The sequence below is a fragment of the Cheilinus undulatus genome, linkage group 24, assembly GCF_018320785.1.
Source record: "Cheilinus undulatus linkage group 24, ASM1832078v1, whole genome shotgun sequence".
Taxonomy (NCBI): domain Eukaryota; kingdom Metazoa; phylum Chordata; class Actinopteri; order Labriformes; family Labridae; genus Cheilinus; species Cheilinus undulatus.
In genome coordinates, this window is record NC_054888.1 from 18,126,282 (window position 1) to 18,147,151 (window position 20,870).

Genomic DNA, 20,870 nt, shown 5'->3' on the forward strand with positions numbered 1-20,870 from the left:
ATGTAATTTCCTGTCAGTTTTTTTGTTCATCCTGACCAAATAACCCCAATTACACTCTCTAATATTGCCTTAAAACTAAAAATAACTGCAGAAAACCCCGACTGAGTGTATCAAAACAAACATAATCGACCTTTTCAGACCTTTCACTCCAATAGAAAACATTTCCTGGATTACTTCACAAAAGGTTTCCCGGGGAGCGGTGTGTTTTCCAGCCGAGTAGTTTTATATTTAGACATTATTTGCAGACAGCTAATTCTCTGGTGGACCTCCGTGATGACACCAGCTGTGGTTTTCGAGAAGATTTATGAAGCAGCTGGGAAACCTGGGTGTTATGTAACTGAATTCAAATGAGAGGGTGTCGGAGCTACCAGCCACTCGGCGACAGTCGGTAAACATCTGCTTCACTTTCATACCCTTGAGCAAGGCATTGGATCCCTACCAGCTTTTAGAGCTTTTAATAAGTAGAGCGTGAAGTGCTGTGTTTGTATTGTCAGGTTGCCAAAAGTAAGCTCTAATGACTAACGTTTATGGATATTTAAAGATAAATATCACTGGGTTCTTAACTAATCGACTTATGGAAATGTGCATACTATTTTTCAGCTTTCCATTTAAGTTTAAATTTGGTTTTCAGGCTAAAATGGGTCATATTTGATCAAATTAATTATCTAAACTATAATGTATTTAGCCAATAAGCAGCATCTGATTCCCATTAACACACAAAAGCCGGTTATTCCTTGTCCAGTAATGAATGAGAGTTAAAGGCCTGAAAGTTACATGTTCTAATAAAAAGATCTTTACTTAAGGCCTTAAAGGCTTTTGAATGTATTCATTGAAAGTCTTACTTTGCAGGAAAAAAAATATTACTGCAGATGAAGGGCTTAACAATGCATATTTTTGACATCCAAACCATACCACATTCAAAATGACAAAATTCACAATCCGTCCCCATCTGGCTCTCAGTTTGATCTTCTTGACCATGCCTACTTCCCTAATCGCATTGTTTCCTGATGTTTGATTTTTTAAATTTGGTAATCATTTTGGCTTCAGCCAATGCATTTTGCTCCCTCTGTACACCTTTGAGGCAAACAGGCAAAAAAAATGCTATTAAATCATACTTTCATAATTTTTTTCTACGTTGCCTCCATGACAGCCCTCCGATTGTTTTGCAACCATTCCAGTGTACACCTGTCATGCAGGAATACTCTTCAAAATGAAGTCATCTGTTTAACCAGATAAGCTAAACACAGATGAAGCCCTCTGCTGGTTAAATAGGAGCATTGCAATTTATATTTTTTTCCAGTTGATTTATGTTGTCCATATTTGTGTAAATTCTGAATTTTGTCTGTACTAATTGTCAGTTCCACATATTCTTCCTGTGTTAGATATACTCAAGATAGGTCTATTTTGATATTTTCTATTTTACTTTACAGTAATATTTTCCTCTTCTGTGTACACTGCGGCCTTGAGATTGATATTTTATCTTTCTCTGCTCCCTCCTTTGTGCCTCCTAAATAACATTTTCTGAACCAAAGCCCATGACAGAGCTGTGGACACAGCTACAAATTTTAAAGAAGCACTGCAGTCCCTAACAACCTCACAAACGATTAGAAACAAGTCACACAGATAAAAAAAACACTATAAGGGTTTTACATTTAATTCTAACTGGCATCAAATAGGCCTTTCAAAGGAGGCTTACACTGCAGTGTCACGGTGGATATGGGGATGTAATGAGTGCCGTAAATGTCTTCCCACAGGAGCTACAGTTCGAGCGGCTGACTCGAGAGCTGGAGGAGGAGCGGCAGATTGTGGCGAGCCAACTGGAGAGGTGCATGCTGGGAGCTGAGTCACCAGGGGGAGACAGTAGCAGGTAGATATTTTTGCTTCATGTCACCTCTTTTAATTTCCGCACACTAAATTAAATTATTCCGAAAGGAGTTAACCCTCTGGGGACCTGGAACCCAATTGGGTCCTTTAAGATATATAAAGCATTTTAAAAAATAAATTAAAAACCCTCATAGTTCTGATTAGGACTGAAGCAAATTAAAAGATTTAAGCTTTGAAAGAGGGAAAAAATGTTTATTCATATGATTCTTTAGCACTTTTTCTAAAGGGACCGTTTTGGTTCTTAAGGTCCTAAGTGTGAGTTTTTGCAACAAAATCAGTGTTGCTTTAATTTTTGATATATACAAGGCTCTGAAAGTCACCCTTAATATTCCACTCTGCAGCTCAAAATGTATATTTTGCATTTTTAATGTTAAAATAGGAGGTTCTATTATGGCAAAAATGACAAAAGTGTAAAATATATCCAAAAAATGAATTAAAACTTTATAGCTCTGATTAGGGCTGAAGCCAATTAAAAGATTTAAGCTTTGAAATTGGAAAAATATAAATTGATATGCTTTTATAGTACTTTTTCTGAAGGGACCCTTTTGGGTCCGAAGGGTCCTAAGTGTGAGTTTTTCTGGAGGGATACGTTTTGGTCCCAAGGGTCTTAAATGTGATTTTTTTCTGAAGAGATCCTTTGGCCCCAAGGCTCCTAGGTGTGATTTTTTTCTGAAGAGACCCTTTGGCCCCAAGGCTCCTAAGTGTGATTTTTTTCTGAGGGGACCCTTTGTCCCCAAGGGTCTTAAGTGTGAGCTCTTCTGGAGGGACCCGTTTAGGTCCCATGGGTCCTAAGTGCGAGTTTTTCTGAAAGGAGCTGTTTAGGTCCCATGGTCCAAAGTGTGATTTTTTTCTGAAGGACCCGTTTAGGTCCCGGGGTCCTGTGAGTTTTCCTGGAGGGACCCCAGAGCATTAAGATGCTCTATGACTTTCTGATGTGAAGTGACAATGAGGAACCACTAGCTAACTTTCTGCCACCAGTTTGGCTCCGCCCACAAAACTTCATCACTGTAAACACCAAAATGGTCTGTACGGATTGTAGCTGGCAGTAAATCAAGCTTGGTTGCAGACCGTGCCGTCAGACCTCATAACGTTGATATCTGTCCTCACGAGGAGTGATGTTCAGATAGTTGACAGTCACATTGTGCTGTCACAACTCACATTCATCAATCTAAGCACAAACAGGGAGACTCAGATGTACAAGACAAAAAAACGGGGCTTTATATCAGCACAGCATTTATGTTTAATCATCCCTGACCCTCTGATGTACCTTCATGATTAATAATCTTTATCTTATAGCTTAAGTAGGGCTGTGATTTTGATTGTAATCTAGCAGATAAACACTTATCAGTGCAGGTAAACACTTCTTTTGTCCTTGTTATCAGCAGAAATGATTTGTCTTCCGGCCCCAGCCAAGATAACACAAGTCATGGCTGTGTATCAGGTTATATAACATCCGTTCCTCAGCTGGGGTCAACTGACTTCAATTTTTTTTAACAATTTAAAAAGTAAATAGCAATTCACACAAGGCTTTATTTGCCCACAAGTTCCTGTACTGTAAATTGAATGTGAAGCAGTGATTTTTATGTGAATATTTCATTTTTATTTCTATTTCTGTAACATTTTAAACACTTTCCGGCTTCCTTTTCCTGCACTGATTGAATATGAAGTCTCTCACCATGACTCTGATTTGATTTATGTCTCCCTCTGCTCTCTCCTCTCCTCCATTTCCTCCTCTTCTCCACTGCTGAAGCTCATCTGAGAAGTCGTATGCATGGAGGTCTGCAGGTATGGTTTCTTACCTTTAATGCTTTATTCTATATAGATATTTTGGAATACTGCAGCTTCAGATTTTGTAATCAGAAGTGAAGAATGCAATTTTAACATCCCAAACTGTAAACTAAAAGTCTTGTAGCTCAGATGCACAGGATTTTGGCTTTTAAGGAGGCGTTTTCCAGATGTATAAAGTCAATTTAGCCTCCAAAGGGGCTGAAAATTGGCTGAAAGCAGCACAGGCTGGTGGAGCAAAACAAAACAATGTTTCCGCCAGAGTATATGGGCTCTGAAATGGAGCCATTTACTATTCTGTCACAGATCCCTCTGCTCCGTTTCCTGGTTCATTCCTCACTGTCCGCTTTGCAATAAAGCGAAAGAACGGCTATAAAATATTTTACTCTTTCCTGTCAATGCATCGACACTTGTAGTCTCTTTCTGTCTGCAGAGGTGAGGCTGCTAAATTGTTTTTGATGGACTTTGGGAGCATTTGTTTTATACTTTCTAGCTTTAATGCACATATATATTAATTCATATAATCATAACCTACACATTTAGGCATGGAATTAACTAGAAGATTTGCTGAAGTTCACACTGAGCATCAGAATGATTAGAAGGACATTTAAAACATCAGAGGAGAATGACCAGACTGGTTCAAGCTGTTAAAAACAGCAATATGTTAAATAACCACTTGTTATAACTGAAATAGATGCAGAAGAGCATCTCTGAATGTTGAGGCTCAAGCCCCTAAACACTGGGAGTCAGCTAAAAACAGGAAACTGAGGCTATGGTTCTCAAAGGCCCACCAAAACTGGACAGTGGAATAACATTGGTGTGATGAGTCTCAACTTCCACATTTAAATGGTCTGACATGAACACCATGATAGCATGGATCTGTCCCTGGTTATATAAATGGTTCAGGTTGCTACTGCTGCAGATATAATGGTGTGGAGATTTGTTTGAACATTTTAGCAACTTAAAATGAAGTAAAATAAGATTTAAATGTTTCTTTGCAACAAAAAAACTGAACCAAAACTCCTCACTGTGGTGGAAATCATTCGCTATACAGCGCCTATTAAAGCATTCCCCCTTGGATGTTTAACCGACTGATGGTTTTTAAATTAATCATGGTCAGTATTACATATATACAATTACATATAAACCTCTTTAATGTCAAAATGAAAACAGATTTCTGCAAGGTAATATCAATATAATAAAAATATGTAATGTAAGATAAGTGACTGCATAAATGGGCTTTGGTGCGGCCACTCCAGAACTTTTACCTTTTTGTCTTTAAACCAGAAATGCATGTGGTTAATCGCTAAAACATGTATAAAGTTAGCCGGCGTGGGATTTATGAGTCTGTTAAACAAATCACCCATCATTTTTATACACACAGCCTTTAAATCTCTGGAAAGTTTTTTAAAGTAGTAAATGGAAATAAAGTGGTATGTTGAGGATTGAACTCATGTATAACTTCCACCTGAAGTGAAAACACGTCATCAAAGCACAATATTAGACTGTAATGCGGCACTAGCTTTTAACATTAGCCTTGCTGTAGAGAGTATATCAGGCTAACATCACACTTGACTATGACCCTGGAAGGAACTTGTCTGTTTTCTAAGGCTTTGCTCTCTTTAGACTAGTCAGTTAAACTAAATTTAAATGAGCATTCAACAGAATACAAAAATAGACGCTTAGGAACATCCTTACTTTAAACCATTCTGTGTAGCTTTCTGGGTCGTTGTCTTGCTGGAAAATAAATCTTCTCTCAAGCATTATTTCTCTTGCAGACTGCATAAGATTGTCCTTCAGGCTGTCCTATATTTTGCTGCATTTGTTTTACCCTCTACCTTAACAATCCTTCCAGGACTGGCTGCAGAGAAGCATCCCCACAACATGATGCTGCCACCACCATGCTTCACAGTGGGGATGGTGTGTTTGTTATGTGCAGTTTTAGCGTCTTGTCTGATGGCCAAAAAAGCTCAGTTTTGGTCTCATCAGACCTATGAAGTTTCTCCTACTTGACCGTGGAGTCTCCCACATGCCTTTTGACAAACTCTGAGTTTACTTCAACAGTACCAAAACATCCAAGAGGGCGAATACTTCACAAAGGCACTAATCTCATGTTTTTGACAAAGATTGTTAAGTTTAAAAGTCTATGTTCTCCACAAACTTATCAGTGGCAATTGTTAGTAGAAATTTTCATATCTACCATATGATAATTTACCTTGAAAGCTAATACCAACTGATATCGATATCGTGCAGATAATATCCGCCATCCCTACGTCCTTTTGACCGTGTTTCAATAACAAATCAAGTCTTGCAAACATTTGAGCTTCATGCATGAAGTAGCAGATTTTTCTTGGTGAAGCATTAGTTAAGAAGTAAGTTTTCCTTTTACATAACTTAACTCCCTCAACAAATTGTAGCTTAAATTTTCAGCAGATTGCAGGGAATTAAGTGTTTGATGTTAAGAATTTCCTGGGGGAATATTCCTAGACACTTCCTATTACTTGTGCCTCCAGTGAGCCAAGGGGGTAAGCTTTAGGACCCCCTGAGCTGGCTACTGTTTCCCACAGGCTGACTACTCCATATGTTAGTGGAAAGCCCTGCTTTAGGCTTGTTAGTACCACCTGAGCATCGTTTAAATGCCACAGCCTACCTGAGTATTAAGACTGACCGTATCCATCTGCTTCTGACTTCAGTGTACCCATCTTCTGCACCATGCACAGTCACCAGATCTCAGTTTAATAGAGCACCTTTGGGTTGTGGTGGAGCAGGAGATTCACCTCATGGATGTGCAGCTGAAAACTCAATAACTGTTTGATGCTATAAGGTCAATACAGACCAAAAACTCTTATGTTCTGAAGTATTAAGGCCTTTCTGAAGACAGAGGAGGTCCAGCTGGGCTCTAGTAAGGAGTAGCTAATAAAGTGATCTGTGAATATATATTTTGAGCTTAGTAACCCATCTTTTCTGCAGGTGGAGAGTCACAGGTTGGAGCCATGGAGGCGTCTGGACGTCACATGGAGGCAGAGGACGGACTTTTCCTGCCTGAACCGGACCGCGCTTCCCTGCATGACAGTGAGGGTCTGTTAAATTTACACACCACACAGTCTGAAGGGCCAAATGTTAAGCATTAAACACAAAACAACATAGCTCAGTTGTAATTATTAAGAGCTGGATGCTGTCTTAGATGTTTTTTTGTGAGGAAATCTTCTTTTACAATGAGGTTTATCAACTTTATGTGCTTATTAGATGCTTTTTGCTATTTTTCCCTTTTCTAAAATGGGTCAGCAGGGAAAAAAAAGGTTTCAGTTGGAGTCACATGATATAGACTTAATAGAGATTAGACTTTTATTACTTTATTTTTGAGTAAATGAAATCAAAAGATGCAAAGGACTCACCACTTTGACTTAAAAGCCCCAAAAACCGTGGTTTAAGATCAGAACTATGTCTCTGTAAAATGAAATATTCATGACTAAAAAGTACATGAAGAAGTGGGTGGAAAATAACACACATAGTTATGATTTATTAAGAGCTTGTTGCTTGAAAATTCAGCCAATCTGCTTCATCAGGACTCTCAGTGTGATCAGATTTGACTGACGTCTCCATAAACAACATCTGAAAATCTGCTTTATCCTTATTGGTGCATAATGTATGTTACATCATCTTTTTCCATCTGAGACACTGAAAGATGGGGAAAAACACCAAAGTCCGATCATTTTTGTTGTTGAACAAGCCAAATTTCATGACTTTAATAGGAAATAATGAATAAATAAAGCACCATATTACCTCTTCTACAATTAAGTCAATGTTAAATGAATAATTTGTAAAATCAACCACCTGGGGGAAGATGGTGTTAAGGGTAGTGGGGAATCTTAGGGTGGTAAAGAAAGAGAGAAGAAGGAGGTGCAGAAACAAGGAAGACGAAGGTACAGAAAGAAAGACAAGAGAGAAAGAGAGAAGATGGAGGTTCAGGAAGACAAAGAAGAAAAGGAATGCAGAAAGGAAGACAGGGAAACAGAAAGAGAGAAGAGGGAAAAGGAGAGAAGAGGTAGACATAGAAAGAGGGAAGAGGGAGATACAGGAAGAGAGAATAGATGTGTAGAATGAGAAAAGAGGGAAATGCAGAAGGACAAAGAAGACAGGGATTAAGTATTAGAGAAGAGGGAGAAACAGAAAGAGAAGAGGGAGATGTAGGAAGAGCAGGGAGGTGCAGCAAGAGAGAAGAAGAAGATACAGAAAGAGGGTGATGCAGAAAGAGAAGAGGGAGATGGTGTTGATAAATGAGATAAAAATAATGACTGCTCTGGCCATAAACTTGAACTTTTTTTCTTGAATATCAGTTTTCCGAATATGGCTGTCGCCAAAGAACAACTTCAAAAGTCAGCTTCAGTAACCAGTGCTTGACATCCTCCAGGAAAGCTTGTGTAACAGATTGCACAGCCATTAGGAGAGGGGAGATCATGGTCCATGACACTCCAGCAGCACAAAACATGAACATAGCGACAGCTTCCAGTAACGGTTCACAGTCCTGTATGTTGTAGTCCAGCACTTTTGACTCATAAACCAATAGGATTTAAGTATTACTGTGTTGTAAATCTTTTAAACCTTTCCTAAATTTATTGTGTAATTTTAAGAAAAATGGGTTAGTTATTTCATAAAACATGGGATCTGCATTTTCTGGCAAATCCGTTAAAAAAGAGATGCAGTGTGTTTGTTTTGGACTATTTTCTGCAGTGGATTAATCCACATGTAGAGCTCTAGTGAGTATTTAAGGCAGTAGGATGATGTACGTGGGATTAAACGAAAATACAAGAGTGTTTTGTGTCACGTAGGACAACATTTTGAGCCATTGACGTGTTTGTATTTATTTTTGGAGCACAGTGGATCCCTGTAGCACAGAGAGAAAAGATACATCTTTGAACAGGGATTTAACTGGGACACCATTGGCCTACTGGTTATGTCAGCTTTTGTCCTCAAAGTGCGTGGTTTCCTGCATGTCAATCCCTCTTCCTTCCTTGGTTTCTTACGCTATCCTCAGTTCTGGTTGAATAAAAAGTTTGTCTAAATAAAGGCCTAAATATCCAAAAAGAAATCTTAAAATAAACTAGGGCTGAAAGCAGAACTGAAGAACCCTCACACCCTGGCATGTGAGGATGTGAGGTAACTGTGTGGCAACTGCGGATGTATGGGAATAACTGGGTGTTAGTAATCTATGCAGTGTGCTGCAGCATAGAGAGATCCTCCCAGGACGCTCATTCAATTCAAAATAGTGAGTGCATTGCACTTTGTATATGAGGTAGTACTGCCTGTCAACAGTAGGTGGCATTATTACAAAGGAAGATTCTGATCTATAGAGGTGATCAGGGCAGGACCAGTATTATAATTTGCAAAATTATTTTAAGCAAATCAGATTTTTTATATCAGAATAAGGCCAGCTTCCTGTCAAATTGGGGAGATACTAAGATGCTCCCCATTGGGAGTAGATCATCCTTTAATAAGACATGTCAGCCCTATAGGGGGCGCTGCTGTAAAATTATCAAATTAACCTTTGCATGTGTAGAGGGGCAGCCCTTGATCATATATGTAAAATCTGAAGTGAATTAGATGTTTTATATTAGAGTTTTGGCAACTTTCTGTGAAACTGGCGAAATATCTGAATGCTCGCCATTGCCAGTAAGATGTCTATGGATATAACATGTCAGTGTTATGAGCACTTACTGAGGACTTCAGTTGACAAATCTGAGCTTGATAGGTTTGGCACAGTAAGAGGCCTAAACAAATGGCCCATTTGTGTCACTTCCTGTTGCTAGTAGGGGGCGCTATGTTAAGTTGCTTGCGTGTGAACGTGTTGTCGAAGCTGGAGGACTTCCTGTTGGGATTTGGGCATGGGTCCAAGAGGCTCTTTTGTAAGTCTGATGATGATCCAGAAGCAGACCAAAAATCATGAGCCTAGGTTGAATGGTGTGAGGGGGCTGAATGTTTAAAGGTGTTTTTGAGGAAAAAACAAAACTTAATGGAGGAAAAGTTCAGTTGGCAGGGGGCGCTGTGGCGAAGAGATGATATTGATGCAAAAATGTATTCAGGATCAATGTGTGATGATTCCTGTTAAGTTTGGTGATGATTGCCATTAGCACTGTAGAGTCATTTAGAATAGAAATAAATGGCTCACTTAAAAAATATCAAAAAAAGGTTTTCCAACTTTGGGCTCAGGTTACGGCCCCGCCCTGTGATGAAAACTCCTGGTTCATACAACTTAAGATATCCATCTTGTCTAGAATAAGCACAAAAAATGTTGAGGCAATCTGATGAAATTTGTAGTTGGAGTTCTTTTAGATATGACACAAGTGATGCAGCTCAAAACAGCCAAAAGTGGCCCCAGTTTGACCTTTAACTGTTTGTAGTGCACCTCCTGTACATTTTAGAGGATGGTCAAAGAGACTTTTCTTTTTTTCTTGATCTGATACATATGTGTACTGATTTTCATGCATGTAGCTCGTACCTAGTCCCCTATCTCACATCCCTCTGCAATGGGCTCGAATAAAAAAATTCCACTAAAGGTGCAGTATTCTGGTCCTTGCTCCGAGGTCGGTGCTCAGGCCCTAAGAATACATGATGAATAGAAAGGTACATAGCTGCCACATTTACAAACTTCCACAATTTCTGCTGCAAATTTGCAGAAATCTAACATGGACTGTAGCTGTTTTTACACCTCAGCAGGGGGCTAATGCGCATGTTATGCTGGAAAGTCACTGACATTTATGTGTAATTTAGAATTTAAGAATACAGTGACAAAAACTCAGTGACAAAAATTGTTCATCTGTTTGAAATGAGAGGTCTGCTCCCTTCTACTTTTTTATTTCTTTATTTCTTTCACCATCTTGTCAGGAAAGTTTCACATATATTCACACCTGGGAGCTCTGCAACACAACCACAGCCGGTCGCTGTTGGACATTAGGCATCTTCACTGGAGCGGATGACATTTCGGTCCATCAAGCTCCCTCGGATCTCATGTTAAACCACAAAAGATGGGAGGCCGATAGAGCGGAGCGCTGAAGCAGTCAGTGCAGCTGTGAAATCATATGTGTGCTGGAGAGCATCTATTTTATCCTTTTTTTTTTAACCAGGAAAGGGTTTAAAATGCCTCAAAACATGTCAAAAGTGCAGCATCCAAACCCAAAGATGATTCAACTCTGGCTTTATTTCAATAAATTACAATATCATAAGTACACATAGCTGCAGTGTAGCAGTTTGAAATTTTAAAAACAAACTTGCCTTTGGTCTTATTTATATTGCACATACCCGGAGTGGTCTGATAGAGTAAAAATATCCCCCACATGCTCCCTCCTCTTCATCCTACAGGAGAAAAAAGTAGGCCAGCTTTATTGCAGCTGTACACTATATATGCAGATTGTTCCAGGAGCTTAATGCAGAGATGTGCACGAATGTATTTATATGCACAACGGCTATGACAAGATATGAGCCCACTGAGATAATATGCAAATCGATAAATCCACAGCAACTGATGTGACGGCTGTAATCACACCACAAACTTTCACAAGAAACTCTGGTGATGTAATGTAGATTTATTGTTTGTCCTTACCCTCTTGTGTCTCCGTCCTGGCAGGTTCTGGAGGTCTGTCGGCCCACATGACCTCGTATTCAGACAGCGGCTACCAGGACAGCAGTGTTAGCTACTACAGCAACCAGAACGTGGTGCGATCAGAGCCCCGAGCATCCATATCCAGAAGCCCAAGAGCTGAAGGTCAAGCCTCGGGGCAGGTAAGCTGGATCCTCACTTGGTTATTCCATCCTTTGTGATGATGATTTTTTAAATTATAAATGTAAATTGCACATGCACCAGTCTCTGGCAGACAGATACGGAAAGTCTTGCTTTTCAAAAGGGGCAGAGGTTGAAGGCCCAGCTTTCGATTTACCTGCTCATTCATGCTCCAACACTCACCTACGGTCATGAGCTTTGGATTAAGACCAAAAAAAGTGGCTGCAGATACATGCAGAGGACATTAGGTTCCTTTGAAAGGTGGCAGGACTTAGCCTATGGGGTAAGGAGCTTGGTCTTGCTGCTAGTTGAGCCACAGCTTTGCATCAAAGAAGTAAGTTTAACCCTTTAAGGTGCAAGGAACTATATATACTAGTATATATATATATACACTATGACCATATATGGTCACTTTGGTCGACTTCCTTCTTGGCCTCCCCCAACTCTCTCTCAGCTCTGTGATACAGTAAAACCTGAATGATTTTTCTCAGTCAATCAAGATGGAGATGATGTCATCCTTAAAGTTTATTAAACATTTCACCTTTTTCTTTGCAGATGATGTCATCTTTTAACCCTTTGTGGGGCAAGGAACCATATATGGTCACTTTGGTTGACTTCCTTTGTGGCCTCCCCCCAACTCTCTATGATACAGTAGAACAGGATGAATTTTTCTCAACCAACCAGTGGCGATCAGTCAACATCATGAAATGTGACATCACACCATCTGACCAATCAGCAGTGGCCCAGAGCATCTCAAACTTCCTGTTTCCTCCAGAACTCGAAAAATGCAGTTTTACGTTTCTTTTGGTCCCAATAAAATCATATCTAACCATGAAAAGTTGATGAAACACACTTTACACCAGTAAATAGTAGTGCTAAACATCATGGTAGGTTTTGTGTGTAGGATTTCTAGCAATTACTTGAATTTTAGCACGAAAAATAAAGGAGCCATATTTGGACACAGACCTGTTTAGAGGTATAAATCTAGCAACCATACTAAGGGTATTTTCTTGAGAAATAAATCATCATATTGATGGTTAATAGCACTCTATAGTGTAAGACAAATTTGCCACAGGTTTGTAAAAACATAAAGTGATGCAGTGGTAAATTTGACTATTTTTTTTGTAGTTTTCCAGGTATTATTATCAAAACAGGTGTAATTTTTGTCCAGTTTTATAACATGATAACAGTTTTATTATACTTATGTTGTTTATAACGGTTTTTATTTTTATGGTTAGCTTCATTCTGCTTAGATTAATTCAGATATTTAATATTTGTGATGTTTCTTACGGTTTTGGGTGCAATTATAAAGAAAAATAAGTGGTATAAATAGTGAAATATATGTGATTTTAGTCAGTTTTACAACAGCATAACAGTTTTATCAAACTTAAATTGCATATAGCAGTTTTATTTTCAATTTACATAGCTGTTTTAATGTGCAGGTATATACTCATTAGACTCATTAGACCCATATATGATCACTCCGTTTACCTTACCTCACCATTATAATAAAAAACTATGTATTCGTGACAAAAGTAAAAAAAAAAAAAGAAGTATTAGGATACTGTTGTAGGGCTGAATTTTGAATTTGTGACTATTTCAATGAGTGCCCTATAAATGGTTTAGTGGTTTGGACATCTGATTAGGAAGTTTCCTTGGATCCTGTAACACCCACCAACATAATAACAGACCACAAATGTAATAAACCGCAAATGTAATACAGATCTGCAGTTTTAATGTAATAATCCTGCAAATCTAATACATTTCTGCAAACATAATTTCTGAAACTTTTTCAGATAAATCAATGGCTCTATTATGTGTTACACTTACTTTAACCCACTTAGACCTAAGGCTGACCAAAAACATACCCTAAAACTGAAGAACTGTTTGAAAAGAACATCTGGAAAAACAGCACAGAATTTCATCATTTAAAAAATCAGCTTCTCTCGACAGTAGACATGAAATGAAAACTGTTTGGAAGCTTCTTTTGGTATTTCAATAACACTTTGAAGGATTTTCTTCAAACTTTACTCAAATGTCATGTCAGTGTCAGTGATGAACTGATCAGAGTTTGGAGGAACATGGTCATGGTCACAGTGACCCAAAATAATTCAAGGATGAATCGAGGGATTTTTGAAATCTAAACTTCAAGGTGAACTCATTAGATTTTGAAGGTCAAAACTCGCTGCGCACTGAAATATTATGAGGTTGCAGTGACCTTGTTTCATACTGTAGCCTCTTGGAAAATAACAAGCAGTATCAGTATGTTTTTCTTTCTAGGGACCAGTGGTTCCCTAATGATTTGTCAAGGACACTGGTGTGCTTCGAGGGAAATAAATGTACGCCATGGAAATGTGTGCAATATGTTATTTCTTCAACTGCACAACAGCTTAAGATACTATAACACATGTTTAAAGGGGCTGTCCTGAATGGACAGGGGTGAAGTGTGCCTTGAGATTTTGACTTGACCTTAGACGGATGGCCTAGCAATAGCCCGTGTATGCTTCTTTCCTGCATGTCTCTCCCTCAGTCTTTTATCCCTGTTTCTGACTCTATCCACTGTTCTCCTTTCTAAATTAAGCCATTAAAAGACCAAAAAATATATCATTGGAGAAAAAAAATTACTGCTGTAGAGTAACATAAACTTGAGGAGACATACAACAGAAAACCTGTAATAAATAAAAGGACTGAGGAGTTCTAGGCCAGTGGTTTGCAACTGGTCTTGCACCAGGATCCATCACCTCCATAAGTCCATCCATCCATCCATCCATCCATACACCCATCCTCCAATCAGACATCTCTCCTCAGCAACATTTCCCAGCTCTTCCTTGGGATTCAGAGGCATTCTCAAGCCAGATGAGATATATAATCCCTCCAGCGAGTTCTTGGTCTACCCCGTGGTCTCCTTCCATGTTGGACTCGCCCGGAGGACCTCCACCCTCTGTAGAAAACTCATTATTGCCTAAATTGAAAGTGTTGCCTTTTGGCTCAGCACTTCACCACAACAGACCAGCATAACACCTGCAGTACTGCATTACTGCTGATCAATCTCACACTTCTTTTTACCCTCACTCATGAACAAGACCCGAGATATCTGAACTCCTTCACTTGAGGCAGATACCGACTGGATAGTTGGGCTCACCTCCTTGCACAGCTCTGGTTCCAGAACCAAACTCCTAGAGAGGGGCTGGACTGTCCTTTTGAGGAGTTGCCCAGGTGTGGGGATACTCTCTTTTGGAGGGGGTCCTGCCTCAGGACTCTATGGTTCTACTGGGGGACTTTTAGCTCATGGTAGGACAACCTGGAGGGGGGCGATTGGGAGGAACGACTTGCATTATCTGAATCCAAATGGAGCTTTGTCATTGGGCGTTTATGCTCATCATAGACCGTCCATAACAAACACAATGTTTTTTTTGCTTTTTTTTTACAATGATAGTTTAAATTTCCTATGATGGTTAGAAAGGGTTCCTTTTGTGGTAAAATATACCACTAAGTCCTTCAGAAAATCAAATCTTACCTTTAGATTGTCTCCAACCAACACAACACCATTCCCTTTCATGGTGGCCAGTCTACATCATTTCTTTTCATGTCAGTAAAACATTAATTGTGGCTAATAATGAGCAGGTTTGATGAAACTAAGCACCCTCACTGGATGGGTTTTATGTCTCGGCTCCTAATTTCCCTCCAAGGCGTTTGAAGCTTTGATGGATTATGGCGGCACAGATCAGCAGCCAGTTGGCCAACTTTGTAATTGAAGGACAACATTTGTTAACGGGGGAGGGAGAAGTAAACATTTCACCAGATATTTGAAATATTCTATCAAATAAAGCATAAAATATCTGCTTTCAGCAGAGCTTCACTGATGTTGTAATGAATTTAGGCACTAATTCAAAAGCATGCATGTTCAGTTAGTTGAACAAATGACAAAGATAATGGTGCTTTTCATCCAGAGTGATGAATCACCCTGCCTTCAAGTGTCATATTATGGGTAATTTGGTGACTATATTTGCAAACTGGAGCAGAGTACAATTTTCTCTTTTTTTCCCATGTATTTAATGAAATAAGAGAACTGGTGAATTGTCAAGAGGGGAATGGATGTAATGCTCAGCATATTTATAGTTTGATTAGGCTTAATGTAAACATGAAATAAAGGCAGTGATTTTCTCTCACTCTTTCTGCAGGTGTCTGGTCGGATGCTACGCAGGATGGCCTCCCTCCCCTCCAGGAGTCAGTCTCCGGGTTGCGGCACTGCCGGCACCGTCTCGCCTTCCCGCATCTCCCTGCGAACATCCCAGGGCAGTACCTACGACTCGCCCATCCTCTCTGAGCCGAAACCTCTTGCTGCCGTTTTCCCCGGCACCTCCATGCCGCCTTCCTGCCCTTCACCGACCTCCCCAACTGACGGCACACAGGCCCTGGGCGGGGGCGGTGGCGGAGTAGGAAATATCGGAGCAGGAGGAGGTCGTCTTGGCTCCACGCTCTCGCTGGTGGAGGGGCGGGGTCTGACAGGGTCACCGCTGCGTTCGGGGATGACGGCCGTGCCGCAGCATTACGGCTCCACGCTGCCGAGGCAGAGTCAGCCGCTGGCGTACGGGGCGGATCCGTACGGCCTGTACCAGAGGAGCGCACTGCCCCGCCCAGACTCTCTCATAGGTCAGTCTGAGACATTTCACATAAAAACTCACAAATAACGTTAAAAAAACACTTTCCTGAAATATAAAAAAGATAAATTACATCCTTAATAAATTCATAAGTGCTTCAGATACAGGTGGCTGGAGAGCAAAAAATCACAACAAAAAAGATCAGAAATCAGTAAAATTAAGCATAGATGTGTTAAATAAAGCAAAATAAACACCAGGTATAAAATCATGCCTAATTTGTGATGCCATATAAATGAAATCAGCTAAGGAAGAAAGAGAGAAAGAGGGAAATGCAATTAAAAATAGTAACAGAACAGTCATCCAAAAAGCTTGTAATTACACTTGATCTCATATTTTTGTACCTTTTTAACATAAAACTGACCAATCTTTACAAATCCTGCTCAATTGTTTAACTCATGTTTTAATTAAACCGTTTAAATGAGAACAGAACTTCAATCTAGTCTAAAATCATCTAAAATCACCCCAGAAATGTTGGATACATCAGAAACTGATTCACTCAAAGTATTTTGAACTATTCTATCTATTCTATTCTGTCATCCCTTTGCAAATAAACTGCTGAGAAATCCCAACACCATCTGCCTTTGGCTGCAGATTTGTGGTGCTGTCTTTCACATCATGTTGCTCTGCAGCATCCAGACAACAATCTGATTTCCTGGAGGATTCTTGTCTAGATTTGTTGAGCTGTTCTTCAGCTACGAGACCATGTGCAGGACGGAATGATCTCGATTTCTCGTCTCCATGGCCTTTTGAACTTCATGCTGCAGCACAATCAGAAGAGAAAATACAACGCAGAATAGTCCCACACATTCTCTGCACCCATGAACCATTGCTGTATGTTTGTGGTGTTATTACAAAAAAGGGCCAGCAGTAGATTTCACCTAAACAAGATGAGCATCCCCTGATTTGTGATTCCTGCAGGCTTCATTTGAAGCTGATTGGATGCAGATTGAATATTCACACAGACAGATGCTGGTGTGACCGCACCTTAAAGCTGCTTTGAAAGTTTTTTTTTTTTTTTTTTTTTTTTTTCCATGCTGGCAGATGTTTCACGCTGTCAGAAATTAAATTAGAGAAACGCCTGGAGCAGCAGAGGTTAGAAAATAAATATGTTATGAACTACTTCAAGACGAAATACACGCTTCTCTTTTATTATTGAAACCTAGGAGCATGTGCATCGAAAAGAGGGTAGTGTTTTGTACTTTTATGTTATGATTTGGACATCAAAACAGCAAAATTAAGCAACTATTAGCTTCCACTTGTAATGCAATTACATTTTTGGGGCTATTTTTACTTGATTCAGATCATATTACATCGTTATTTTCCCTCCTAAAGCAGAAACCAAATATGGGGTTAATAAGAATACGGTTTTATCTGCTTCCTGAGAGATGAATGAGATGAAATGTAAGTTGTATTAAACAGAATTTTCTAGTTAGTTAACCTCTTTGGACAGGCTCTTCAATTAAAACATCGTCCACATGTGACATGGCACAGATAAATATCTAAAAAAGAGGACATCTTAGCACTGAAATGTCACATTTAATTCAACATTTATGGCATATATATAAAAGACATATCAGTTTTTGAAATAAAATAGAAAACAAGTAAATCTACTGAGATAAAAAGGTCAAGTTCTATTACATTTTTAAAGCATGAATTTAACTCACAATCTCAGTGGCACTCTTTAATGGCAAGGAGGGACTTAATTCAAGCATTTATTTGCAACAAGGGATGTTTCAAGCCATCATACTTGGATTGAGGTCTGAGCTTTGACTAGATGAGATTGTTTTCAAGGATTTTCCTGTATTTTGTTGCATTCTTTTTACTTTTACAAGCCCTCCAGGGCTGGTTTGTCAAGAAGCATCCCCACAGTATGATGCTGCCACCACCGTGCTTCACAGTGGGAATGGTGTGGTTTTACCTACCGAGCCATAGTCACCTCCTGTTGAATTGTGATACAGCAACAGAACAGCAGCTTTCTGGAGCACTATGCAGCCGTTTTTCACGTAGCATTCAGTTTTTCCATTTTGAAGATGAACAAGTCGTTTTGTCATGGTGGCTCTGTGATGATAGCCACAATAATAAGAAACATCCTGTTACAGTTGTAAAAATAAAGACTTGCCTGGCTTTGAAAAATGTTGGAAATACAGTACCTGTGCCAAAAGTTGAGGCAGGCAAGTAAGGCCCCGTTTTGTTGTATCGGTTTTTCATCCACACAGAAACGGCGTTTTGGGCGACTGTAAACAATATTTTTTTGAAAAATGGGTCCCAGAGTGCATGAATCCATAAACGACTACCGTTTTGTCTTCGTGCAGACGGCTATCCACATCTTTCTTGAAACCATTACGTCACACAAGTGTAGCTCTCTGAAGACGCCTGCGCAGGGCCGACCAAAACAATAATGGCTGATTACAGGGTTGTGTTCGTGCTGCAGAAGCTACTGAGCTTATTATGGCTTTTACTGCAAAATCTGATGGTCCTTTACAACCACTGCGAAACGTGTACACCATATGTCCTTAAATCCAACGCGGAGAACAACCAGAAGGGTTAGAAGAAGAAAGTTTGTGTCAGTTTTCTGCGATCTTCTTCTTCTCTTTTGGTGCATTTCCATGGCAGCAATACAGCGCCACATACAGGCTTGGCATATGCACTACAGTGTTTTCAGTCGTTTTCAGTGGCTCCGTGTTTATGTGGATATTTCCTGAAATGTTCCCGTCTTTACGGAAAACTTTTTCAAAACGAAACGGCAATATATAATTTTTGTCTCTGTGTGGACAGGGCTAAGCCTGCCTGAAGGCACCAATGGGGGGAAAGGAGGATTGACGCAACCCCAGTCATGCTGTGGATGTCCTTGCATGTTACCAGGGGAAGGGGATAATGATCTGTTTTAAGTCCACACTTTTAGGGCCGAGTAAGAGGTGTGTGGCGAGTAAACACCCTCTCGAGTACCATCCAGGTGGGTAGTAGGGTTGCCACAAGCCCCTGGTCATGCTGTGGATGTCCAAAGGGCCCAAAAACCATCAGTGTGTCAACATGGGTGAAACGGCCAGAGAAAAGAAATGCAGTTGAGCTTGACCTTGGCTGCTGAGTGACACTATATGTCGACATGTCCAGCTTGATTTGGCTGCCCCCAGACATCTCCAGCCCTGGCTTGTGGCACATTAGTCCCCATGATGAATCCTACATGCCTTAAACTTATGCAAATTACTGTACTTGAAGTAATGTAAGAACTCAGCTGTCATTTACTGATTAATATTGGCATAAATAAATCTGCATATTGTAGCTTTTATTTATTTTTCACCTGTCTGCAGGGAAATCTGATTAAAAACCATTGTTTTAATCAAAATAGAAGGATTTGGCACCAATGTCTTGATGACCAATCACACAAGACAGTGCCATGTTGACATTTTGCCCAACCCTGATTGATTTTTAAAAGCATGAAAATCCAACCCACCCTCTTCACTGTTGTTCTCTTACCATCCCATAAAAAAGGCCGGCTTGAAGCAAATTAAATGAGACAAATTTAATGGCATGATTAAATCCTTATTGCCTCATCAAACCCCCATGAGAGGACATTTGTGCATACATATCTGCATGCAGGAACCTCTGGGGCCCTTGCATCCAACGCCCTTCACTTGTCTTTTTAATGGTGTTGTGATATGTTACACACAGGCTAATAAATACATGCTCATACAGCCCTGTGGTTGTTAAAAATGCTGTATTAATAAAGTTAGAGGTGCCAGATCATGTCCATGGAGGTCAAAACTGTGGGCTGGAATCACATACATAAAGTTTCCTGCTGAGTTTCAAACATGGACGCTGCAGCAGACGACTGTGTGAGAAAGAGTGCGTGTATTCGTGAAATATTTGCTGCAAGCCTTCCCCTTGTAAATAAACAAAAGCCACGCTCCGTAGCCTCGACAACCATTTCCTCTGTTGATTTAATAACCTTTCCTTTGTCCGGGGAAAGTTGACTGAGCAGTGCTGATTTAATATCGTGGCACACAACGCATGGACTGTGCAGGATCTCTGCAGAGTTTCTCTATCTCTGAGAGAAATTATCAAACAAAACCGCATGTCGAACAGAATGGCTGTGAGGCAAAGTGCAAGCTCTGCAGGTGATTTTATCTCGTTTCCAGGCTCAGAGAGCTCATTTCATGCTGTTTTTAGTTGAATTATCTTCCCACACTGCAAGATAATGCTGCTGGATTTGAGAACGTTTTATTTGATGCATACAAGTATGAAAATAAAGAGAGTAATCTTTGAAGGAGGGGGATTTTGCTCTCACCAGGTAGATGTTTGAAGTAATCCTGTGTGGCGATTGATCCAGAGAAGATCACACTATAGAGTATAAAAGCACACATCTAGAGTACAAATGACTCGCAGTTTCCTTGTTTAAGTGTGCTCTCTCTCTCTTTCCCCCTTCTCTCTCTTACGCCTGTCGTTTAGCAAACAAACTGTGTTAGTATCAATTGGTCTGGATATGAAGCGGTCGATAGGAGCAGGAGAAGGCAGCGGGGGGTTACAGTCCAGTGTTTCCTCTTGACTTGTTTCATGCGGCTCAATTTTTTCCTTCACAGATGCAGCCTTGTTAGCAGATTGGCACACATGCGGAAATACTTTGTTAATGGACTCCAGGAGGACGAGTAGTCTAATTTTAGATCGATGTTTGGCCGTCTTCTGCAGAAATAAGGAGCCTTAATAGCTGGGATGAATGCATGCCAAAGCTAAACTGAAGAGGCATTCATAATGGAGCCAATTCTACAGTA

General features: G+C 40.0%; 1 protein-coding gene across 4 annotated transcripts in view; it reads left to right on the top strand.

Moving 5' to 3' along the window:
* The window catches only part of LOC121506470 (plakophilin-4-like), an 85,654-nt gene that overhangs the window by 23,415 nt on the left and 41,369 nt on the right, over positions 1-20,870 (top strand). For 3 of the 4 annotated variants that reach the window (XM_041782295.1, XM_041782296.1, XM_041782298.1), the window contains exons 2-6: positions 1,755-1,867; positions 3,635-3,669; positions 6,640-6,747; positions 11,291-11,445; positions 15,625-16,096. In XM_041782295.1, the coding sequence (XP_041638229.1) occupies positions 1,755-1,867; positions 3,635-3,669; positions 6,640-6,747; positions 11,291-11,445; positions 15,625-16,096 (883 nt within the window). The remainder of the gene's footprint in view (positions 1-1,754; positions 1,868-3,634; positions 3,670-6,639; positions 6,748-11,290; positions 11,446-15,624; positions 16,097-20,870) is intronic. The other variant, XM_041782297.1, reaches the window with a different exon arrangement.